Consider the following 26566-nt stretch of genomic DNA (forward strand, 5'->3'; position numbering starts at 1 on the left):
GAGGGAGATAGAGATGGTAAGGTTAAAGAATAGAGAGAGAGAGAGAGATAGGGTATGAGACAGTGTGACTGAGAGAGAAGAATAGAAAGGAGAGAGAAAAAGATAGAGTGAGTGTGAGACTAGGGGTAAAGGGAATCGAGTGAGAGAGATAGACAGACAGATTCTGGTCACCGCATTATGAGAAGGATATGACTGTATTCAAGAGGGTGCAGAGCAGATTTCCCAGGATACTGCCAGGCCTGGAGGGTCTGAGCTATGAGGAAGGATTGGAAAGGCTGGGATTGTTTCTCTTGGAGCAGTGAAGGTTGAGAGGGAACCTGCTAAAGGTCTATAAGATTATGAGGGGCAGAGATAGAGTGGACAGGAAGGCAATTTTTCCATAAGTAGAGGAATCAATACCCAGGGGCAGATTGAAGATACACGGACATACAAAGATAGAAAAAGGGAGCAGGAGTAGGGTTAGGGTTAGGGTTAGGGTTAGGGTTTCGCCCTGTGAGGCTGCTCTATCACTCAATATGATCATGGCTGATCCTCTCCCTCAATGCCAAGCTGGGATTAGTATTGTTAGGTCATTGATGAGCTGGATAGATTTGTTAAATGCTGTTCATGTCATTGAGCTTCTGATTGAGAGAGGGACAGAAAACACACAGAGAGAAAGAGAGAGAGAGAGAGAGAAAGGTTCACATTGTGAGATTGAGTGAGAGGGCAAGGCATTTAACTGCTACCCCAGGACTCAGTGTTCCAATGTCCCGGAATAGCGCCTGCTATAGAGATCAATTAGAGAGTGACAGGAGGCAGGGACAGAGACAAAGAGAGAGTGAGAGAATGAGAGATTGAGGTTATGAGGAGAGAACAAGTGAGGAAACAGGTAGATAGATAAGTGAAGGAGAGCAATGGATGATAAGAGAGAGAGAGAGATCAACCAACAAAGAAGGAAAGGAAGATAAACAGAGTGTCAAACATACATGGAAAAAGGGAAAGATACAAGTGGTTATATAATTGGGAGAGGACAGAGTCGGAAATGGAAATAGAAAAAGAGGGAGTAAGTCAATGAATGACAGGAACATATACAAGAGAAAGGGGAGAAAGAGGAAAAAGGGAAAAGCGAGGGAGGAAGTTTGTAAGGATGAGCAAGAGAGAGAAAGAGAGAGAAGAGGAAGTGTGAGGGGCTGACGTGGCTCTCTCTGCCCGATGCCATTTACATACTGAGGAACACCCAGTCAGACTCTCTCAGGGTGCAGCTTTATAAAGCAGAGCCCAGTGAAGGGAGAATTTATCAGGAACCAGGCACAGGGACAAGAGCACACACCATGATTTCACACATCCAGCTGATCTGGCCCCTGGCATTCTGTGTCGCAAGTACATCAGCAATTTCTCCTTCCAATCTGAATCTTTAACTCTCCATTTCACTTCATTGTGATTGAAGGAAAAATGCTCAGTGTCTTCAACAATCTCTCATTTGACAGTCTTTTTTGTGACAGTTCTGACTTCACTGTGTTTCTCTCTGACCCCTCAGGTATCAGCGGAGACATCATCATGACCCAGTCTCCCCCGGTGCTGTCAGTGGGACTGGGCCAGACCGCAACACTCACCTGTAAATCCAGTCAGAGTACCACGACTGATGTTGAATGGTTCCAGCAGCGAGAAGGACAGAAACCCTGTCTCCTGATCGACAATGCAGTAGCACGATACACAGAAGTCTCCGACAGATTCACTGGGACAGAAGTGTCCAGAACACACTTCGCCCTGACAATCAGCAACGTTCAGAATGAGGATGTCGCTGACTATTACTGTCAGCAAAGTTGGAGCTGGCCTTGGTGCAGTGATACAGAGCCATACAAAAACCTCAATACACACAGCACCACTGCCTGTACTGACACATCCCACTGATATGTATAATATATAATAATGGACACACAGTCCCACCTCCTGCGCTGACACATCCCACAACCATACATAATATATAATAATGAACACACAGTCACAGTTATATGTAAACAAAACTTAACAAATTAGCTCCATGCCAGGCTTGTCACGATTCAGTCCCTGTGGTAGTTACTGTTCACTTAAAGCCTTGAGTTTCCTTATTACACTTATGAACACATGTGAAGAGCAATTGCAAGGGTGAACTTTGAAAAATAAAGTTCACAAACCTCCCAAGCCCAGCTGGACACAGCCCAGACAGAGAGACAGGGACTCAACAGAAAGAGAGAAATAGTTTGAGAAAAACAGAGATAAAAGAAGACATAAGTGACAGTGAGAAAGACAGTGAGAAGGTGAGAGTAAGTGACAGACAGAGAGGGACAGGGAGAAGGTGAAAGTGAATGAGCGACAGAGAGAGAAAGGAAGAGGGTGAGAGTGACAGAGGGAAGCAGAGACCAGAGATTTTTGTACAGCCTCTGCACTGGGAGCTCTCACTGTGGCTTACGTTCAGTAAAGGAAACAAGCTAAGACTGAGTAAGTAAACATCAATCCTCTGTTATTAATCCTTTCAATACTGAAACACACTTTCTAAAACACAAATGCTGAAATGCTGCAGGTGTTAGTGGGAAGCTGCAGTGAATGAAATGGTTGATTAAGGAGCATTGTGTCTAACAGGGTGTCCAGCTGTATTTCTTTAGTTCCATTACTCAGCAAGATATAAGTCAGTAAGTTTTACTCACCATGTGGAGGGGCTCTGTCCATTCGCAGCCTGTGGTCCCATTCCTGCAGCATGCAGTGAAATCAGTGAGTAGCCTCCTGCCAGTCTCAGTGTGACAGACATGGGCAGAGCTTGATGTGAGCTCTGGCTCCCTGTCCCAGTCTCTGATCTCACTGACCTCAGCAGCAGCAGCAGCAGCAGCAGCACAGTGAGACACCGAGCTCCCACCTCCCCCAACTTTAACTCTGCTCAATCACACAATCACAGAAATGTTACAATGCACAAGGAGGCCATTCCACCCATCCTGTCTGCACCAGCTCTCTGAATGAGCAATTGACTGAGTGTCATTCTCCTGCCTTCTCCCTGTCACCCTGTACATTGTTCCTTTTCAAATAACAGTCTCATTCCCTTCGGAATGTTTCATTGAAGCTGCCTCCACCACACTCTCAGGCAGTGCATTCCACACCTTAACCACTCACTGGCTGAAAATGATTTTCTTCATCTCACTTTTGTTTCTTTTACCAATTACTTTCAATCTGTGGTCTCTCCTCTCAATCCTTTCTCAATTGTGAACATTTTCTTCCTGTTTACTCTGTCCAGACCTCTCCTGATGTTGAATTCCTCAAACACATCTCTCAGCCTTCTCTTCTCCAAGGAAGACAGTCCAAATTTCTCTGTTCTATTTTGATAACTGGCATTATTCATCCTTGAAACTTCCACTTTTTTTTTAACATGTCTGCAAACTATTCACATCCTTCGTGAAATATTCACCTTATCTATTCCCTGTATTCCTATTTGTCTGCATGTGGCTAAAATTTCTGTCAACCTTTCCTATCCATGTTATAATCAGACTCGCCTCTATGACTTCCTCTCACAGTTCATTCAATACACGCACTGCCCTCTATGTGAAAGAGATGCACCTCAGGTCCCTTATGAATCTTTCTCCTCTCACCTTAAACCTCTGCCCTCTAGTTTTGGACTCCCCTTCCCTGGGGAAAAGATCTTGACTAGTCACCTTATCTATGCCCATTATGATTTTATAAACCTTTAAAATGTCACCCCGTAGCCTCTGACCTTCCAAGAAAATAGCCCAGGCCTAACCAGCGACTCCTTATACTCAAACCCTCCAATCTCGGTGACATCCTTGTCATCCTTTTTACACCCTCTCCAGTTTAATGACATCCTTTCAATAGCAGCGTGACCAGAAATGTGGCCTGACCAACTCCTATACCCAATGCTCTGACTGGCAATTGTTACCAAATGCTTTCCTCACCACTCTGCCCACATGTGACTCCAGTTTCAAGGCACTATATGCCTCCACACCTTGATCTCCCTCTTTGATAACACTCCCCATTGCCCCATAATTAACTGTGTAACCTGGTTTTTGTACCAAAATGTAACACCTCCCTATTATCTCAATATGGAATGTAAATGTACTCTCAAATAGCCTTCATCACTGCCACTATGCCACCAACTTTGGTGTCATCTGCAAACTCATAAACCATGGCCCCTATATTCTCATTCAATTAGTTTCTATAAATGACGAACAATGATGAACCCAGAACCAATCCTTTTGCCACATCGCTGGTCACAGGCTTTCAGTCTGAACAATAACCTTCTACCACCACTCTCTGTCTCCAACCATCAAACCAATTTTTTACCAATTGGCTTGCTCTCCCTGGATTCCATTTGATCTAACCTTACTAACCAAGTGTCCATGAGGTAACTTGTCAAAGGCCTTGCTAAAGTCCATGTCGACAATGTCTACGACGCTGCCTTCAGTTATTAACTTGGTCATGTCTTCAAAAAGCTCAATCAAATTTGTGACACAATTTCCCACTTACAAAGCCATGTGGATTATCCCTAATCAATCCTTGTCTTTTCAAATGTGTGTAGATCCTATCTTTCAAAATCCCTTCAATAACTTACTCCCCACTGGTATCAGACTCACCGGTCTATAATTCCCTGGGTATTCCTTGCAGACCTTATTAACTAACAGCACAACATCAGTCAAGCTCCAGTCTTCCAGCACATCACTCGCAGCTGTTGATAATACAAACATCTCTGCAAGGGGCGTCACTGTCTCTTCCCAAGTTTCCCACAAAGTGCTGCGATAGACCTGATCTGGTCCTGGGGATTTATCTACTTTAATGAGTTTTAAGAACAGATTACAGCACCTCTTCTTCTGTAATGAGGACTCTTCTCAAGATATCAACATTTATTTCCCAAATTTCTTCACTTCCATGTCTTTCTCAACTGGAAATACTGCAGTAAAATATTAGATTTGTGACTCATCCATATTTTGTTTGAACAAGAAATGGAAATTTCTAAGTGTGAGACATTTGGAGGTGATACACGGGATACGATCCATGGTCCTGACTTTACTCTGAATTGTCCTTTGTCCTTTTCCACTGTCTCCCTAAACCATGTGATACAATGATCACTCTTCTCTAAATGTCCTCTCACTGAGACTTGATCTACTTGAGCCTCCTCATTCCCAAGATCCAGGTCTAGCAGAGCCTCCATTCCCATTGGACTGGAAACATACGGCTGGAGAAAAATCACCTGAGCACACTCTCACAACTCTGGCCCTCTCTGCCCTTCACACTGTTGCTATCCCACTCTATATTCTGGTAATTAAAGTCCCCCTAATGTTTGCACTTCACTGTAAACTCCTTCCAGGTTTGTTCCTCTCCATCCTTCCCATTAGCTGGTGACCTACAGACTGCACTGAAAAAACTGATTGCACCTTTTTGTTCCTTATCTTGAACCAAATTGATTCTGTCCTTGACCCCTCTGGGACATCCTCTTTCTCGAGCTCTGCACCGATCTCCTTAACCAATCCCACATCTCTCACCCTTTCCCCCCTTTCCTAGCTTTCCTGAATGCTTTGTATCCAGGAATATTGAACACTCAGTCCTGTCCTCATTTCAGCCTCATCGTTTACAGTAACAACATCAGATTTCCGCTTAAGCAATCTGTGTCTGAGCAGGATTCTCCTGCTCCTTGGATGCTGCCTGACCTGCTGCGCTTTTCCAGCAACACATTTTCAGCTCTGATCTCCAGCATCTGCAGTCCTCACATTCTCCTGTGTTCTGTAACTCGCCAATGTTATTTGTTTCTATAAATGATGAACAATGATGAACCCAGAACCAATCCTTTTGCCACATCGCTGGTCACAGTCTTCCAGTCTGAATAATAACATTCTAATAACACCACTCTCTGTCTCCAACCATCAAACCAATTTTGTACCAATTGGCTTACTCTCCCTGGATCCCATTTGATCTAACCTTACTAACCAGTTGTCCATGTGTGCAGTCCCAGACAGTCAACCGGATTTAGAATTTATTACTCTCTCACTCACTCTGACCTTGCCCAAGAAGTTACTATTCCTTATTCTTGTGTATCTATCTCCCAGGATTCTGTCTTCCTTGGTGTTCCTCCCTGATATTACCTCCTGGTTCCCTCAGACCTGCCAAATTGGTTTAATCCCTCTTCAACAGCACAAGCAAGTCATACCACAAGAAGCTCAATTCCTGCTCTGTTCAGGAGCAACCCATCAAGTCTATAGAGGTCGCATCTCCCCTGAAATCATTCCCAATGTCCAATATCTCAAACCCTCCCTCCTGGACCATCTTTTCAGCCTCACATTCACCTGTCTTATCCTCCTATTCCTATTCTCACTTGCATTGGTCGCTGGGAGTAATCCAAAGATTCTGCTGCTAATTTCTTCCCAAGCTCCCTAAATTCTGACTGCAGGACTACATCCCTTTCCTCCCTCTGTCACTGGGACCGATGTGGACCATGACTGCTGCCTGTTCCCCCTCTCCCCTCAGGGTGCTCTACAGCAGCTCAGTGACATCCTTGACCCTGGCACCAGGGAGACAACACACCATCCTGGATTCCCATCTGCAGCTGGAGAAACACCTATCGATTGCCCTCACTCTCGAATTTCTTCTCACTATCGCTCTTCCAGTCTTCCTTGTGCCCCCTCTGTACAGCTGAGCCCCCTCACCACCACCGTGGTGTCATAGACTTCGCTCTGGCTGCACTCCCCAGATGAACCATCATTCTCATCAGGATTCCAAGCTGAATCCCGATTGGAGAGAGGGATGCACTCAGGGGATTCCTGTACTAACTGCCGGATCCTCTTGGATTGTCTGCTGCTCCCCCATTCCCTCGCTCCCTGCATACTCTGAAGCTGCAGGGTGACCACATCTAGAAACGTGCTCTCCATGGAGCTCTCAGCCTCACGGACTCTCCGCACTGACACCAGCTGCACTCAAGCTCCGAAACCTGGAGCTCCAACTGCTGTCACTGACCTCACATCCTGTACTCATGGTATTCCAGGAGCTGGGAAGTATCCTGAAGTTCCCACATGGAACAAGATGAACCTCTCTCCATTCCCTGATTACCTTTTGGAAAAGTTCTGATGACAAACAGCTCCAGCAGGGCTCACAATCCAGTGCTTTCAGTGTCTTTGGGTTTTGCAGAGTCTCTTCAAAAAACATCAGAATTAGGCCATTCACCCCATCAAGTCTGCTGTGCCATTTGGTCATGGCTGATGTGTTTCTCAAGACCATTGTCTTGCCTTCTTCACATTATGTTTGATTGCCTTGCCAGTCAAGAACCTATCAATGTCTGTCCTAAATACACTCAATGACTTCACCACCACAGCAACGGGTTATCCTTTAACTCTGCGGCTGTGCCCACTGGCCCAATTTTCCCTTCCTTGTGGAAACATCTTCTCCACGTCCACTCTATCCAGGTCTCTCAGTATTCTGTAAGTTTCAATGTGATCTCCCCATATCCTTCTCAACTCCATCAAGTACACAGCCAGAGTCCTCAAACGCTTCTCATCAGACCAGGCTATCACCCCCAAGTTCATTCTTATAAACCTCCTCTGGACCTCCTCCATTACAAGCACATCCCTCCTTAGATACAGGTCCCAAAACTGTTCACAATATTCTAAATGCAGTCTGACCAGAGTCTCATACAGCCTCAGCAGGACATACCTGCTCTTGTATTCTAACTCAGTTGAAATGAATGATAACATTGCATTTGTCTTCCTAATTGCTAACTGAACCAAATGTTCACCTTCAGAGTGACCTGAAAGAGGATTTCCAAGTCCCTTTCTACTTGAGAATTCTGAATTTCCCCATTTAGAAAACAGTTTGAGCTTCTGTTCTTCCAACCAGAGTGCATAACCTCACACTTTCCCACATTGTATTACATCAGCCACTTCTTTGTCCACTCTCTGAGCCTTTCCAATTCGTTCTGCAGTCTCCCTGCTTCCTCAACTCTGCCTGCCCCTCCCCTCATCTTTGTGTCATCAGCAAATTTAGTAACAATGCCCTCAGTTCCTTTTCCAAGATCGTTAATATATAATTAATTGTTACATGAATAGCTGAGGTCCCAACACTGCCCCCTGCTGAACTGCACGAGGCACCAGCTGCCATCTTGCAAAAGACCTATTTATTTCCACTCTCTATCAGTACAGGGCCCCAAACCCCATGGGCTCTTATGTTATTTAGCAGCCTCCTGTATAGCAACTTGTCAAAGGCCATCTGGAAATCCAAATAGATCATGTCCATTGGTTCTCCTTTGTCTAACTTGTCATTAACTCCTCTTACTAATCGAATTCCAGCTTCTCCCTCTCGAACTGCGCGGTGAATTGTATCACATTATGGTCACTGCCCCCTCAGGGTTCACTCACCTTCAGCTCCCCAATCAGGGCTGCCTCATTACACATCACCGAATCCGGAATTACCTGTTTCCTAGGGCTCTACCACAAACTGATCCAAAAAAGCCTCTCATAGACATTCCATGAATTCCTTTCCGTGAGATCCATTCCCAACCTGACTTTCCCAGTCCACCTGCATATTGCAGTCCCCATGACAATTGTAATAATCCCTTTCTTACATGCCTTTTCTAACTCCTGATTTATTTTCTGATCCACATCCCGATTACTGCGAGGAGGTTTGTACATAACTCCCATCAGGGTTTTCGTTTCTTTGTGGTTTCTTAAGTTGACTTTCACAGATTCTATGCATTCTAACATTATATTTCCTCTTGCTGTCGATGTAATTTCAATTCTAACTGACAGAGTAAACCCACTCCCCAACACCCCAACCTGCCCATCTACCGATCATTAGAAACGTAGAAACATAGAAAATTGCTGCAGGACTAGGCTATTTAGCCCTGAGAGCCTGCATCACCGTTCAATATGATCATGACTGATTATGCAATCTCCGTATCCCATTCCCACTCTCCCCCATATCCCTTGATCCTTTTAGTTGCAAGTGCCATATCCCTCTTGACATATGTCTAACAAACTGGCCCCACGAGAAAGCTCGTGTTTTCCTCATGTATAATTCCTCATTTTCACTCTCCCTCCTTTCATTAAAAAGTGGGGTTATATTGGATACTGTCTAGTCCATTGGAACTCTGTCAGAGTCGACAGAATGCCAGAAAATGATCACCAATGTGCCCACTATTTCTACACCCACTTTCTTAAGGACTCTGAGTTGCAGAGCATCAGGCCCTGGGGACATATTAAGTTTTGATCGCATCAGCTTCTCCAAGACCATTTCCTGACTAACAAGGATTATCTTCAGTTCCTCCTTCACACTTGACTCACTATCCCCTCACATTTCCTTTCAATAGGATGTGCATCCTCGGATATTTAGTTCCCAACCCTGATTCCCTTGCAGCCACATCCCTGCACTAGGCTCATTTACCTTGTTTCATATACTCAATGCATCTAGTACAACACCCTCAGTCATGCACTGACCGCCTCCTTCTCATAGTTATCTCCTTTAGAAATCACAGAATCCCTACAGTGTGGAAGCAGGCCATTCAGCCCAGACTGACCTTCCAAAAAGCATCCCACCCACCCTACAATTCCCATGGATAATCCTCCTAACCTACACATCTTTGTGACAATGGGAGGAAACCCAAGTAGACACCGGGAGAATGTGTAGACTCCACACAGACAGTCAGTTGGAATTGAGTCTGTGTCTCCGGAGCTGTGAGACAGCAGTGCTAACCACTGATCCACCATTCCACCCTGCGGTGCCTCAAGTTCGATTCTTGATCCTTTCCATACTCTCTATCCTATTACTTGGTCTGGATGCTTTTATAAAGTGTCCTGAGTCCCTACCTTCTTTAATTAGATTAAATTCATCGGAAGCTTGATTTACATTGGTTTGTGTGGTACCACTTTGTCGACATTATTCCGAATGGTTCATGCGTTAAGAGACAAAGCCTTTAAGTTTGTTCTAGTATTGAGCTTCCCTGCACTTTTACTTTTCCTCTGTACAATATGACATTCACAATACTCTGTCCCTTTCCTTTTATTTTCTGGTGACAATCAATCCCATCACTACCCAGTAATCCTACCTTCTCCTTTAACTTTCATTTCCTCATTTTTCATCCAACTGTTCCAGTTACTTTCTCTTTGAATCGTATTCAGGCTGATATTTATCCCTGAACAAACATTTCTCAAAATGTTCCTTGTTCATGGTTGCTTGTGGGATCTTGCTGTGTACAATCTGGCTTCCACATTTCCTACATTACAACAGTGACCTCATTTCATACAAGTCCCACACTGTCTGCAAATGTCTTGGGGACAGCATCGATCTTTCTTTTCTTTGGATGAACTGGGAGTCTTTCAGATGTGAAAAATGCCGTTCCAATATTGCACAGTCCTCCTCCTGAACTATAGTTTCTGCTTTGACTCTCTCTTTTGTGAAAACAGACCGGAAGTTTTCATGAGGAACCATTGCTCCATCTCCCACCACTGCACACAAGTTCCCTTCCTGCTCTCGAATGGCCCTCATACATTCCTTCATTCACTTGTTCTTTTTGTGACAGTAAAACATCATTGGGATTTCCCAGACTTCATTTGGACACATCTCATCCTGTCAGCTCTTTGCTTTCCTCAGGTCCTGGTAAATTTCACCCCTGCATTTTGTCTTTCAGCCACTTTTACCCAATCCCTGTCCAGTTCAGTAAAATGGTTTGTTCCCAAATGAAAACTTTTACACTTGCTCCATGGTTCTCCATTTCCATCCCGACTCTCATTCTCACTGAGTTCTGATCACTGTCACTGAAATGCTCCCCCATTGATAGCCCTTCCAGCTGCCCACATTCATTCCAGAAATGATGGTCCAAGATTGTCCCTTCTTTTTCACCATCACCCTCTCAGGGGCAATTAGGGATGGGCAATAAATGCTCGCCCTGCCAGTGACACTCACATCCCAAGAGCAATTTTAAAAGGCCCTGTCCTTTTATGGGGTTTGTTAGGTATTGACTACAAATGTTCAAATGGATTGTTTTGCCAGTGAATGTTCAGAGTTGAAATCCCTTTGAATGGCAGGGATTAAAATTGTTTGTCTTGTCTTTCAGGCCGTGAAAACTCTCAGCCCAAGCTGACCCTGCTGCCCCCCTCCCCGGAGCAGCTCAATGCCAAGGGCACTGCCACCCTGGTGTGCCTTGCCAATCACTTCTATCCCGATGAACTGGAGGTGCAGTGGAAGAAGGATGGTGCAGTCATTTCGGACGGGGTTCAGACCAGCAACTACCTGCGAGCTTCGGATAGCACCTACAGTGTCAGCAACCTGCTGACCCTCTCTGGGTCTGACTGGGAGTCCAACGCTCGCTTCTCCTGTGCCCTCACCCACGTGACCCTCTCCTCTCCCCTCAGCAAGAGCATCAAGAGATCAGAATGTGTGTAGAGTGTTTGAGACAGTCCACAGAGGAGACACAACTTTAAACAGAACAGGGCTGAGCTGGCAGGGCAAAGGTCATTGTCAGCACTGAATTTCAACTCTCTTCCTTCTTAGGATTGGCTCAGAGACACGTCTGAGGTTCAAGGGTTAAGGCAGGTCATTTGGATCATCAAAAACAAGCTTTACTCTGTATCAAACCCCATGCTGACCCTGTTATAGGAGTGTTTGATTGAACAGTGAAGACTCATGATGCCAAGTAAAACCTCTCAAAGATGCTGAAAAGTGCCAGCTGTACAAAAACAATGTGAACCTCAGAAGTCTCTGCTTCAGTAAAACAGATCTCCTTCCTGCTCAGCCACCAGTTCCAATTTAAGGTTCTGTCACTGTTTAAAGGGACAGGATTCTTATGTCATTGAGAAAATCTCCACAAGTGTTTTCCTCAAGCTCCATTGTGGCTGTGAATTTGTGCAGCTTCCTCTGTCTGGGCTGTTAATTGCTGACTGTTTTCTGTCAATGTCAATCTGGAAAAAGGAATAAAGATGATGAAGATTCAGTCTCTGTCTCATGTGTGCTTTGGGAATGGCCAGAGTTGAAACCTCAGGGAAAGGTGTGTGAAGTGTTAACCTCCACCCTCAAGGTCTGGAACAAGAGGGGGGAATTGAGGGGGTAATTAGGTCCCTGGAGCAGGAGGGCAATTCTACAACTGTGTCCAGAAGGAGTACTTTCAGAAGGAATGCAGGGTCCTAAGGAATTCTTTCCCAATAAATGGAGAAAATAAGGAAGGCAGGAAGGGACACTGGGGAACACAATAACCTGATGGAAATTCCCTCACCCATCCCTTAGGCACAGCAAGATCCCAGGCCAAGAAATTCAACTCAACTGTTTGTGAGCCAGTGCCATTGGGAACCCTGTATTCATGATTATGACCAGCAGGCTCTTGTTACTCAGAATAACAATTCTACAAGGTTTGAGAAATAAATATTCCATAAATTAGACCTGGGTTTTCTTTCCTCTTCAAATGGGACGGAATTGCCCCGTGTGTCCATAGGGTCAGATTGAGAATGTTCAGTCTGGGGGCATCTGGGAGTCACAGCTGGGGAGGACCATCAATGATAAATCTTCTGCTGTCATATTCTGTAGCCCCTGGGCCATCTCAGTGAGGATCATCCAGGGCTCAGGGTGGATTCCAGAGCAGCTCATTATCCTGACTGTTATGTTCCTCAGTCCACATGTGGCTCCAGCAATCTCACTCCATGGCTCTAGTATCAGTGGGAACCCATGGGGCTGAAATCTTATCCAAACAGGCCCTCAAACAGCGGGGAGGCTGCTGGTGGCTCAGAAACCCATTGCATTTAGTCACAGATTCCACTGTGGCTCTTTCATTCTAACACACTGACACCACATTCAGAGGACAATCCTGAGATGGGGCAAGTTTGATTCTTGATTCCAATGTGAGGACATGGGGGCTGGGTGTGAAATGTCCAGTCTGAAACTGATACTTTATAATGAAGAATAGAAACTGTTGTTAGAATAAAGTCAGGTGTTGATGGGAGTGAGGAATATCTCCGTGATCTGTCTCCAGAATCCACAGATGGTACACATCCTTCTGTCAGACCCTGAAGGCTGGAATCAGCTCCTCGACATCATATATTTCTCTATCTTTCCCAGAAAAGGTGAAGTATTCTCTGCCTCTCTGGGACATTTTAAAAAGGGCTGTGGGAAGGGAACTGTTGACTCTCAATGACAAAGCCAATGGAAGGATGTTGAGCTGGCTCTGTGAAATGTTAGGGCACAGAGGATGACACCAGAAGCAATTCAATGTTGTTGCTCTCTCCTTTGAAATTGCTAAACTGGTAACAATTACTTTTTGCTCCCAATTTGCCCCCTTGTATTCGATCCACGTGCCTTTCTTCCTTTGCTTCTTTTGACTTGAGTCTGTGGGTAGTTCCACCAAAACCCAATCTCCTCACACTCATCCTGGCCCCTGAAGAGATTAGAGACAAATAAAAAACTGCAAATGCTGGAATCCAAGGTTGACAAACAGGAGGCTGGGAGAACACAGCAAGCCCAGGCAGCATCAGGAGGAAGAGAAGTCGACATTTTGGGTATAACCTTTCTTCAGGAAGTGGGGCGGGTGGGTGTTGGGGGAGCTACAGATAAAGGGAGTGGCCGGGGCAGGGTGGTTAGGTGGGGATAGGTGGAGACAGGTAGAGGATAGGACCTGGTTGGTCGAAGGGAGGGATAATTCTGGATTCATCTCTCCCATCGACCAATCAGGTCACACTCTCTATCTTTCTCAACCTATCTCCACCTCACCACCTTGCTCCCACCCACCCCTTTATCTGCAACTCCCCTCACACCTATCCCCCCTTCCTGAAGAAGAGTTACACCTGAAATGTCGACCCCTGAAGAGATTAGACGAGGTTATTTCACTGAATCAAATCATCGAGCCCATCAATCCTGAGAACAGATTCCAGCATTGAAGTCATATTTCCTGGTTGCAAATGTAAAGTGTCTCTCAGGCTGAAAGAAGGAAGCTTACGATTGAGAAATGAATGAGCTTAACCCAGATCCTGAACAGCACAACAGAATGGAGTGCTATAAATCAGAAACAGGAAAAATGCAGGATAGCATATATACTGCAGCTCACACTGAGTGCAGCCAGCACAGAGGGGAATGCTGGGAGGTTTGGTCAGTGTGGGAGTTTGGTGAACTGGGGGAAGGAGTCTACCTTTGCTTTTTCAAACTGATTTGGAACTGTCACTTCAGCTGCTGGGAGTCTGCACATGCACTTGGTTTGAATGAAAGAAAATGATAAACAAGATTTGTTTAGTTTGAGAGGCTGTATAAATAGACTGCTTCAGGACATGTCCATTGGGGAGGTTAATAAATGGAAAGTATTGATACTTCAAAACAGAATGAAGACAATTACTGCTCTAATGAAGGAATGGATATTTTTCATTTTTAAGTGAGATCAACTTTTCTTTATTGCATTGAAATGATTCAGGGTAAATATATCTGCAGTGAATGTGTAAAACTACAGGAACTCCCATTCAGAGAGTTTGGAATGAAGGCTGAATTGAAAAAGCAGTGATATATCAGGGAGTGCCAGAGATACCTGGAGACTTAGTTCCAGAAGGAAGTTATAGGCCTCAGGACTGCACAGTTCAATTCCACATGTAGTAAGGGGCAGGAGGGTATGACCCGTGAGGGAGGCAGATAGGGAGTTGGAGAATACTGTGGGACAGGAAAACCCCTCACTCTTCTAAACCCCAGTGAGAACAAGGCCAGCCTTTCCAATCCTTCCTCATCTCACAGCCCCCTCATTCCAAGGATCAATCGGGTAAAACCCCTCTGAACCACCTCCAATGCATTTATATTCTTCCTTCAATAAGGAGACCAAAACTACACACATTATTTGAGATGTGGTCACACCAATGTCCAGGAATAACTGAAACATCACAGTCTCACTTTCTGGCCCCAAATCACACCTACTCTTACTTTTACCAGCCTTTTTACTGTCCATCTTTAATTGTCCTGGACAAGATGGTGCTGTAGGTAGACCCACAATGTCCTTAGGAAGGGAATTCCAGAATTCTGACCCAATGATAATATTTCCAAGTCAAACTGGTGAATAACTTAGAGGGAACTTGCTGGGGTGATGTTCCCATTGTATCTGCTGCCCTTGTCCATCTTGATTCAAGTAATTATGGGTTCAGAAGGTGTTGTCTCAGAACTTTTGATGAATTTATTGCAGTGCATCTTGTAAATAGTACACACAGATGTTACTGAGTGTTGGTGTGGAGGGAATGGATGTGTGTGGAAGTGGTGCCAATCAAACGGGCTAAAATTTGATAAACAAAATTTAAATAAAATAATATAAAACAACTTAAAATGGAATAAAATAAAATGCTGCTGCTTTTTTGATAAAACATCACTGAACCCCAAAAAGTTAACTCCTCCTGTCCCCACAGAGGCTGCACCTGTTCCCTTTTTCCAACATCATGCTTCTATTTGAGATTTGCAGTATTTTGTTTTTGTATCTGTTTTAATGCCATTGGTTATAAGAGAAGTATTGGTCAGCACACTGGCGGGGATTTTGTCTGAGATGATTGGAATGCCCTTACATTCACATTGACCTGAAGATGCAGTAGTTTAACCAATCATCCAGCAGATGGCATCTTAGCCTTTGCCAGCCGCAGGATAGTGCTCCAGTCTCTGGAGTGGGGCTTGAAACCTGCAGGTTCAGGTGACGGCGTTACCACTGAGGCTGTCTATTCTTTCCTGGGATGTGGGTATCACTGGTAAGACCAGCATTTGTTCCCCATCCCTACTTGCCCCGAAACTGCTGGCTTGCTCGGCCTTTCAAATGGCAGGTAAGGGTCAGCCACATTGCTGGAATCCTGGCAGAGTCAGACATCTACACCAGGTCTATAAGAACAAGGCCCTTTGGCCCAATGAGCCAAGCTCACTATTCTAATTCCATGTTCCAGCACTTGGCCTTTAACCCTGTATGCCTCGGTATCACAGCTGCACATCGAAATATTTCAATGTTATGGGAGAGCTTCTGCCTCAACCACCCTTACAGGCAGTGAGTCCCAGACTGTCACCACCCTCTGGGTGAAAATGTGTTTCCTTATGTTCCCTCTTAATATTCGGCTATTTATCTTTAATCTGTACGCTTCCGGTCATTTCCACGTATGGAGTCAGCTGTTACGAGGGGGCATAGCTTTAAATTAAGGGGTAGGTTCTTTACTCAGCGAGTCGTGAGTTCATGGAATGCCCTGCCAGTAGCAGTGGTGGACTCTCCCTCTTTATGGGCATTTAAGCGGGCATTGGATAGGCATATGGAGGATAGTGGGCTTGTGTAGGTTAGGTGGGCTTGGATCGGCGCAACATCGAGGGCCAAAGGGCCTGTACTGCGCTGTATTCTTCTATGTTCTATGTTCTAATCATGACGCAACTCCATGTCACCAAGTCTCCCTTTATTGACACATGAACAGTCCTTAACTATAATGCCTCATAGAGAATCAGGCACCGGAGGCTCAGGGTCTCTGACACTCAGCCTGTTTATGTCAGTCAGGATTCTCCCTGTTATATCCTAGTAATGATTTGAGTTTTCCTTGTGAAACCCAGTTCGGAATTTTAATGGCACTGAATCTTCCGCACACACCCACCTCTCTTGATGCTCACTCCTGTCTGGTTAATTCTTCCCATTTCCTTCTCCTCTCTGAGTTCATTCCATTTCAGTAAAGTCTGTGATAATTCCATGGAGGATGTGCACGAGAAGCTGCCACAGAGAATCTCCCAGCCCTTCAATGTTTGCAGCAAGCCTGGACTGTGCCCTTGTGTACCTTGTCTGAAGGATTCCATGTGATCTGTCAGCCTCCATCCCAGCCTGATAACCATCTCGGACATTGGAAGGAAATGCCCAGGGAGTAGGTTAACATGGTGCAAAAAGCCTGTCAGCTGAAGCTTCAGTGTTTGCGCTCGGTGTGCATTTTCCCTTGTTAATTGCTCCCATTTTACATGATAATGAGGAAAGAACGCTTGTTGGTTCAGTTTTCTTTTAATCATTTCAGAATATTCAAAGCTGCGAACACAGAGCAGTCACATTCACGGACAAGATGGTGAGGTCCCACAGACAGTAAACGAATGACGAAACACATCTGTTTTGTTGGCACTAGTTGAATAGCGAGCAGGACACCCGAGGGAATCTTTCAGAATGGGATCTTGTCGAGCCCGCTGAGGTGGGGTTGGGGTTAGTCGGGGTGTGGTGGTGGTGGAGCCTTAAATGATGGTGCCAGAGACTGTGCAACTTTCAGCAGTGCCCCACAGTCTCAGCCTGGATTCTGTGCTCTCATTTCTGAGGTGGCTTTCAACCCGATGACCATTTTGACGATGAGGCAGGAGCATTTTCCATGGAGCCACGGTCAGTAACAATGTAAACTGTGTGGCTCTGAAAGCCTGAGTCTGCATCTCAGCTCAGAAGGATATCAGCTCATTCATCAAATCTGTTTCTGCCCCTCTGCAGGCTGACCAGGCTGCCGGTGCTTTTCCAACACTCCCACGTTTCCTCTTGTGCCACAGCTCATTCTCCTGAGGGATAGTTGTGCTCGGAGTCGCAACGTGTGGTGCTGGAAAAGCAACACAGGTCAGGCAGTTGTGCTCAGGCCGAGGACATGACCTTGTCCCTCTGTCAGATCGTCTTCAAGAAACTCATGGCTCACCACCACCCTCTGCAGGAAAATTAGGGAAGAGCAACAAGCAAGGATGGAGGTGGAGACGTGGGACTTCAGATGCTGATCTTTGCACTTTGGTGGCACGCTTTGATGGCTATTTGTAAGATCTTTGCGTATAACTATATTTTTGCTGATCCCACTGCTAATCCGAAGGACACTCCACCCTTCAGTCTGACAAACCAGGTTCACTCATTTCAAGGCTCTGTTTTTGGGTGAGGCTCCAGTCTTTCAAAGAGATGAATTCAAGCCTCATCAGTTTGTTCATTTGAATTGGATGCCATTTATTTTGATTTCTCCTGGGATGGGGAGGGCGTTGATGTGTTGGTTATTTGTTGCTCTTCCCGAATTGTCCTGGAGATGGCGATGGTGAACCATGTAATATCTGGGAAGCAACTGACAGGTCATTCCCACTGGAATCCACTGGAATGACTGCGGGTTTGTTTGCAGCTAATGGAAGGTGTCGTTACCCATAATCCTCAGCTGCAATGCATGTACTCTATAGTTACTGGAAGGCAGCTGTTCCACTGTGCCCGCACAATACAAAGTCAGAAGCACACAACACCAGGCTCGAGCTCAACAGGTTCATTTGAAATCACAAGTTTTCGAAGCGCTGCTCCCTCATCAGGTGTATCCCAGTCCACCATCGGTATCCCCACATTACTGAACAGTACAAATAAACTGGGGCTCTGCAAGGATCCAACAGGCTCAATCTTAGAGAGTACAGCTCTCGAATCAGGATACCACAATGAAAATGCCCTGCATGCTATGGTATATCAAAAAGAAATACATTGATGTGACTTTAGATTGTCTTCAGATTGTGCTTTTTTTTCATTCTGTGATACACGTAGACATTGTCAGTATTGGGTATCACAAAGTATGTTTCCTCCATTAAACACTTTCCAACACACTCTCTCCATCTTGCTTCACTCCTTATTGACTCTTCGACATTGTCCCTGTTCCCTCACTCCGTCCCAGTCCCAGAGGAATTGATCCCCGGAGTTCACGACCCCGCACTGTGTGAAGGTTGGTGTGAAGTGAGGCCAGTGTGTTGGAGCTTGGGCTCCTGCCTCAGGCCCAGGTGTAGGGGCCTGTTCAACAATCTGCACATTGTCCTTTTTCTCTTTCTGAATGAACTGGATCAAGTTGCAGTAACGAGCTGGCAACAAGGTGTCTTGTCTAAAATGTTCCCAGCATTGGGCACAGAACTGGCTTAGTCATAGGAGACAAATGGTAGCGATGGAAGAACGGTTTTCAGAATGGAGGGCTGTGACTAGTGATGTTCCACAGGGATCAGTGGTGGGAACTCTGCTGTTCATGATCTCCATAAATGATTTGGAGCAAAGCGTAGCTGGTCCAATGAATAAGTTTACGGTTGATACAAAGATTGGTAGAGTTGCAGATAATGAGAAGGATTGTCAGAGGATACAGCAGGATATTATATCAGTTGGATGCATGGACAGAAAAATGGCAAATGTAGTTTAATCCAGCCAAATGTGAGTGATGCATTTTGAAAGGTGATGGACAGGTGGGAATTATACAGTGAATGGCAGAATCCTTTGGAGTATTGATATGCAGAGGGATCTGGGTGTGTATGTTGACAGATCACTGAAGATGGCAGCACGGGGAGGTAAGGCAATAAAAAAGGGTTACGGCATGCTTGCCTTCATTGGAAGGGGAATTAGGTATAAGGATAGACAAGTTATGCTGCAGCTTTATCGAACATTAGTTAGGCCACACTTGGAATATTGTATACAGTTCTGGTCACCACACTACCAGAAGGATGTGGATGTTTTGAAGATGGTGCAGAAAATGTTTATCAGGATATTCTCTGGTATAGCGGATAGTAGTCCTGAAGAAAGGTTGAATAGAATGGGTTTGTTTTCACTGGAATGCAAAAAAATGAGGCATGTTGTGAATAAAGTTTATAAAGTTTATAAATTTTTTAAAGTTTATAAAGTTGTGAATGGGATATGTAGAGTGGAGAATATGAGGCTTTTTTCCCCAGGATGGAGGGGTCAATTATTCGGGAACAGAGGTTCAAGGGGCGGGGGAATTTAAAAGAGTTGTGCGAGGCAAGTATTTCACACAAAGGGAGTTGAGTACCTGGAACACACTGCCAGAGGAGGGGGTGGAAGCAGACACAATAGAAGTATTCAAGAAATACCTGCACTAATGCATGAATAGGAAGGGAATAGAGGGATATGAATCCTGTAGGTGAAGACGGTTTCTGTATGGAAGGGCAAAATGAGTCAGCACAGGCTGGGAGGGCTGAAGGGCCTGTTCCTGTGCTGTATTGTTCCTTGTTCTTTAATCCCTGCTGTTGAATTGGATTCTCGGGGACCAGCTCCGTATGAAGAGCCTGTTCTCATTCTTTTGTTGGAGTTCATGGGGCAGCTGCTGCTTCCTTGCTCCGTCACTGATCAAACCAACAATGTGGAAAGACTCTTGATATTTTAAATGCACTGTCCGCTGGAAAATGTTTGGCCGAGGTTTTAATATTGTTTAATAAGGTAATGACGTCAATACACCAGTGTTGTTTATGGCTCGGAACATTTAACATCAGAGTCCTTGTTTTAAATGGACCCTAACTCGTGATAATACATTTTACAATGTTTCTCTCCCCTGACGTTGTATGAAGAGGTTTGCAAAAGTGTTTTGATGAGGAAAGTGCATCTTCAACACCGTGTGACGGAGTGGGTGTCTGGATGAATTCTTGCTTGTTTTAAATGTATCAGTGTTACTTTCCCCACTCTCTGAGGGTGTCACTATCACTATCCCCACCTCACCCTTCACTCTCGGGGTGATACCATTTTTAGCATCCTTTCTGTCTGAGAATGTCATTGTTCTTGTCCCTCCCTCTCTCAGGGACTGGGTGGGTGTTTCACATGCACCTGGTTTGTTAGATCCATTGACTCTCTTGTGAAATAGGTAATCCCTGTTTTAATCTGGTAACAGTGAGTTAAAAGCTGAAAATGTGTTGCTGGAAAAGCGCAGCAGGTCAGGCAGCATCCAGGGAACAGGAGAATCGACGTTTCGGGGCATAAGCCCTTCTTCAGGAATGAGGAATGTGTGTCCAGCAGGCTAAGACAAAAGGTAGGGAGGAGGGACTTGGGGGAGTGGCGTCGGAAATGCGATAGGTATCCGAGAGTTTAACAGTGAGTTAAAGCCCAGCACAGTTCACCCTTCATCTCTATCATATCTCAGGGCCTAAGGTTGGTCAGTTCTGTCTGGGTCCAGAACAATCCCACCACTTCCCGCAGTTTTCTCTCTTTCCTATCTTTACTGAACACCTTGTATCCAGGAATCCCCAATCCCGGATCTCTGTTAGAGCCACAACATCAGATTTCCACTTGGCAATCTGTGTCTGTAACTCCCCAATACTGTATTATTGACCCATTTCAGTCTGTTTCCCATCAGTCAGGGTCCTTAATTGGCAAAGGCTGCATTTAACGAATCTCAATGATTGTGGAGACCTGGTGAGGTTGGGAAAAATCAGAAGGATCAGTTGCACCATTTGCATTATGTACAGGGTCCGGGACGCAACAAGCGGTACCTGGGATGCCAGGAGGCCCGTTGTGCTCGGGTCTGGGACTGAGGAGCCTGTAATCTCTGGTCTCTGTCCCTGATTTGTGGGTCCTCTCTGATGGAGACCATTGTGAAATCCATTGTCAAGATCGCCACCTGCTGACCTGGAGATGCAAGAACATGCAGTGCCCGTGGGCACAACCTGAATGTGATCAGAGGACAAGGTCAAAAATCATACGACACCAGATTATAGTCCAACAGGTTTATTAGAAAGCATAATCTTTCAGAGCCTCGCCCTTTCTTCAGATGCTCAGAGGAGCAAGTAAGGTGAATTTAATCAACAGAGAAAACAAACTCTGCTGTTCATTTCCTTCTCAGTTGACTCCGTCCTCTTAAATGACATGAACAAGAGACAAGGCAAGAATAAAGAATATAAGGACACCACCAGTGACCTCCTGAAATTCATAAGAAACCTCACCCAGCACTTTGATGAAAAGTAAGAGTATGTGAACAATACTTAGTAACAATATTTTCCTGCTTTTTCAGTTTTTAGCATCGATTCAAAGCAGAAAGAGTCTTTCTTTCTCCTTCCCTCCTTGAAACTCTTACTGAGATGATCAAACCCAGCCACAGTTCATGTGACGGGCGGAGGGATTGTCTAATGATTGAGAGAGGGGACTGGGTCAGGATTCCCTAGAATTCAGAAGGCTGGGATGAGATTTCACTGAAACATTTCAAATTCTCCAGGACCCTGACAGGGTAGAATTTGGAAGGATGAACCCCGACCTGGGGATTCTAAAGCAGAGTCTCAGTCTGGGAATAAGGGATTAGACATTTCGATCAGAGATGAGGAATGGGTGGCACAGTGGCTGGTGCCACTACCTTACAGCGCCAGGGACCTGGGTTTGATTCCACCTTCAGGCAACTGTCTGTGTTGAATTTGTATGTTCTCCCTGTGTCTGAATGGGTTTCCTCTGGGTGCCTCAGTTTCCTCTCTCAGTCCAGAGATGTGCAGGTTCGTTGGATTGGCCATGGAAGTGTAGGTTTAGGAGAGGGGGCTGGTTCTGGGTGAGATGCTGCTTGTACTTAATGGGCTGAATAGCCTTCTTCCACACAGTAGGGATTTTATGATTCTATGTTGCTGTGGGTCTGGAGTCATATGTCAGTCAGTATGGGCAAGGACAGCAATCTGATGGACATTAGTGGGCCCGACAGGGTTCTCCCCCAACAATGGTTGTCATTGGACTCATAACTCCAGAGTCTTTTTGTATTTAAAATTCCACTCCATGCATTGCCAGGATTTAGATTAGATTCCCTACAGTATGGAAACAGGCCCTTTGGCCCAACAAGTCCACACCGACCCTCCGAAGAGTAACCCACCCAGACTCATTCCCCATATTCACCCCTGACTATGGGCAATTTAGCGTGACCAATTCACCTAACCTGCACATCTTTGGATTGTGGGAGGAAACCGGAGCACCCAGAGGAATCCCATGCAGACAGAGGGAGTATGTGCAAACTCCATAAAAGGCAGTCACCCGAGGCTAAAATTGAACCTGGGATCCTGGTGCTGTGAGGCAGCAGTGCTAACCACTGTACCACCGTGCTGCCCCACGGTGATCCCAGGTCCCCCAGAACATTACTTGGCTCTTTGGATTAAGAATCTCGTGATGATACCATTAACTCATTGCCTCCCCACATGTGAATCATCTCTATCTTGAATTTATTCAAATGCCTAAGTATCGATGAGTATCCCAAAGATTCAAAACCCTCTGAGTGAAGAAATTCATAGAATCCCTACAATGTGGGAATAGGCCATTCTGCCCAAACCGCCTCTCTAAAGAACATCTCACCCAGACCCACTCCCCTGTAACCTTGCATTTCCCATGGCCATTCCACCTAACCCGCACGTTTGTGGACTGTGGGAGAAAACCAGATCACCTGGAGGGAACCCAACCAGACACAGGGAGAACGTGCAAACTCCACACAGTCAGTTGCCCAAGGGTGGAATTAAACCTTGGTCCCAGTGCTGTGCCACCCCATTTGATTCTGGGCAATAAATGCTGACATAGCAAGTGATGCCTAATCCAGTAAATGAATTAAGAAAAGATCAGTCAAGTTTTGGATAGGACTGTGGTGGGTTACTCCCCACTTGCCTGGATGGATGCAGCTCCAAAAACAATCAAGAAGCTTGATATCATCCAGTACAAAGCAGCCTGCTTGATTGGCACCACATCGATAAACATACACTCCCTCCACCACTGATGCTCAATAACAGCCATGTGCACCATCTACAAGATGCAATGCAGAAATTCACACCAAGTCTCTTGAGACAGCACCTTCCAAATCCACGATCATTTCCATGTAGAAGGACACAGAACACCACCAAAAACAAGTTCCCCTCCAATCCACATAGAATCTTGATTTGAAAATATATTACTGTTCCTCCAGTGTCGCTGGATGAAAATCCTGGAATTCCCTCCCTCAGGGCATTGTGGGTTTATCTACAGCACATGGACTGCAGTAGTTCAAGAAGGCAGCTCACCATCACCTTGCAAAGGGCAGGATTGTGGCTCAGTGGTCAGTGCTGCTCACAACACTAGGGACCTGGGTTCAATTTCACCCTGGATCAACTGTCTGTGTGGAGGTTGCACATTTTCCCCATGTCTGTGTGAGTTTCTTCTACACAGTCCATAGATATGTTGGTTAGTTGGATTAGCCATGCCAAATTGCACATAGTGTCGAGGGATGTGTGGGCTGGGTGGGTTGGCCATAGGAAATGCTGTAGTACAGGAATGGGGTCAGTCCAGATGGGATGCTGTTTGGTGGGTTGGTGTGGATTTGATGGGCTGAATGGCCTGTTCTACACTGTATGATGATTCCATTATTCACAAGGGCAACACAGAATGTGTAATAAATGCTGGCCCAGACAGCAACACCCATGTTCTCGGAGTGAGTTTAAAACAAAAAGACCATCTGCACTGCTTACTATTCCATCAGTCTTTGTGTCAATGTGGAACAATGATTCTCATTAATACATACAGTAAGTAGTTAAGGCCTCACCACAGAATCCTTGTGGAAAACCACTCATCACTTTCTTTCTCTGTCGTCTGTCACTAAACAAGCCTCCGAATCAAGTCAAACATTCATCTTCAATCCCATGGGTTTTAACTTTGGTCAGCAGACTGTATTGTGGGAAATGATCAAGTTGATGAGACTTTTTGCCCTATCAACTTTTTGCCCTATCGACTATTTTGGTCAATGCATTTGGTTCGTTAGTCAGAACCTACCCATCACAAATCTATGTGGGCCATTTCCAATTCTCCACATGTTCATTCTCTTGGCTGTAAATTATACATTCCAATGAACCCCCCAAAAGAGATGTTAGATTGACCAGAATGTAATTTCCACGGTTCCCTCTCTCATCTTTCTTGAACCCATGGAGTTACTGCAGGACATTTTCCAAATTAAAGGAACGGTTGCTGCTTTGGAACCTGATGGGAAAACCTTCTGAAAATTCTTCCCCCCTTCCTTTAAACCCCTGAGGTCCTGGAGATCTGTCAGCCTTTAGAGCTGCTCGCTTTCCAATGCTGTTTTCTGGCACGTATCAAGTTTTGCGAATTCCAGTCTTCAATTCATTACTAACCTCCCTGGAGAGGAAGCTGCATTATCCCGTTCCTTGACTGTGAAGACTGACACAACTAATTATTGTACATACGGGCAATTCCCTTAGTCTCATTCATGGAATTCCCAGTTTGTTTTTAAAGGGCTCACATTGCACTGGAGCCCCCTTGGTTTTCTAATTTTCGTGTAAAATATTTGTGTTATTCTCTTTCTCTTTGCAGGTCTCTCTCTCCATCACTTTCTGTAACTCTTGCTTCCTTTTTGTCTTCCTTTGCTGTTCTTCATATCTTCCTTCAGTTGCCTGAATTTTCACTGATATTCCCACATTTGAGGGTTCTCACCTTTCGTTTTCTGTTTTCTCTCACTTATCTTGTCAGCGACGATGTGCTAACAAGTGGGGACCTGTTCCGTAATGAGCTGAATTCATCTTTAACCATCTCCCCATCTCATTGAGAGTGTGATCTGACAATTTTGGCTGACACCAATCTCTCTTGTATTCTGTTTTCTGGGAGATGGGTGTCACTGGCATAGATCAGCATTTGTTACCCAAGACTAATTACCCTTGAATTGCTGGTCTTGCTGTGACCTCTCAGAAGGCACCTAAGAGTTAACCAGATTGCTGTGGGGCTGGAGTCACATGAAGTCCAGACTGGGTAAGGCTGAGGCTGGACAGCAATCAGGGATCATTATAGTGTCACCATTAATGAGGCTTGCTTTGTGATTTGAATTCAAATGCCAGCACTTGTCTCTGGGGGACATAGTACAGTTCGATATATTGTGGCAGGACCCCTGTTTTGTATCGGACCTGAAAGACAACAGCTCCCTCAGTTTTGCAGTGTCAGCTTTGACTGTGTGTTCAACATAGGAATTAGGAGCAGGAGGAGGCAATTCAGCCCTTCGAGCCCGCTCCGCCATTTAACATGACTGTGGCTGATCTTATCCTGGTCTCAACTCCACTCTCCTGCCTGCTCCCCATCGCTCTTTATCTCACTTTCCATCAGAAACACATCTTTCTTGAACCTGTTGATTGATTCTGCCTCCACTGCACTCTGGGGCATTGAGTTTCACAGATTCACAACCCTCTGGGAGATGTAGTTTCTCCTCAGCTCAGTTTTGAACCGACCTCCTCTCACTCTATATCAATGACCTCTTGTTCCAGACTGTCCTGCAAGGGGGAGCATCTATTCAACATCCACCTTCTCAATCCCCTTTCACATTTTCTATCCCTCAATCAGATCCCTCCTCATTCTTTTGAACTCCAGCGAGTACAAGCCCAAGCTCTTTACCTGCTCCTCGTGGGACAGCCCTTTCATCCCTGGAATCAGTCTGAGGAACATCCTCTGAATAGCCTACAGTGCCACCCATTCCTTCCTCAAATAAGCAGACCAAAATTGGACATAATACTGCATATGTGTCTCACCAATGCCTTCCGTACATTCATGTTTATAATGTATGATCAATGCTTATTCAGTTGGGCCAATGGACGAGGAGTGGTAGACAGAGGTTTATTTAGATAAATGCAAGGTCATAGAGTCATACAGATGTACAGCTTGGAAACAGACCCTTTGGTCCAACCTGTCCATGCTGATCAGATATCCCAACCCAATCTAGTCCCGCCTGCCAGCACCCGACCCATATCCCTCCAAACCATTCCTATTCATATACCCATCCAAATGCCTCTAAATATTGCAATTGTACCAGCCTCCACCACATCCTCTGGCAGCTCATTCCCTACACGTACCACCCTCTGTATGAAAAAGTTGCCCCTTAGGTCTCTTTTACATCTTTCCCCTCTCACCCTA

At 45.3% G+C, this 26566-nt stretch overlaps 1 gene segment (V, D, J or C); it reads left to right on the forward strand.

Moving 5' to 3' along the window:
- The window catches only part of LOC148149207 (Ig kappa chain V region Mem5-like), a 282827-nt gene extending 270989 nt beyond the window's left edge, over window positions 1-11838 (forward strand). The window contains 1 exon segment of the V gene segment in view: window positions 11051-11838. Within this exon segment, the coding sequence occupies window positions 11051-11379 (329 nt within the window).
- Window positions 11839-26566: the final 14728 nt, after the last annotated feature.

The sequence above is a fragment of the Chiloscyllium plagiosum genome, unplaced genomic scaffold (genome assembly GCF_037043375.1).
Source record: "Chiloscyllium plagiosum isolate Xiang-an unplaced genomic scaffold, Cpla_swu_hap1 HiC_scaffold_9, whole genome shotgun sequence".
Taxonomy (NCBI): domain Eukaryota; kingdom Metazoa; phylum Chordata; class Chondrichthyes; order Orectolobiformes; family Hemiscylliidae; genus Chiloscyllium; species Chiloscyllium plagiosum.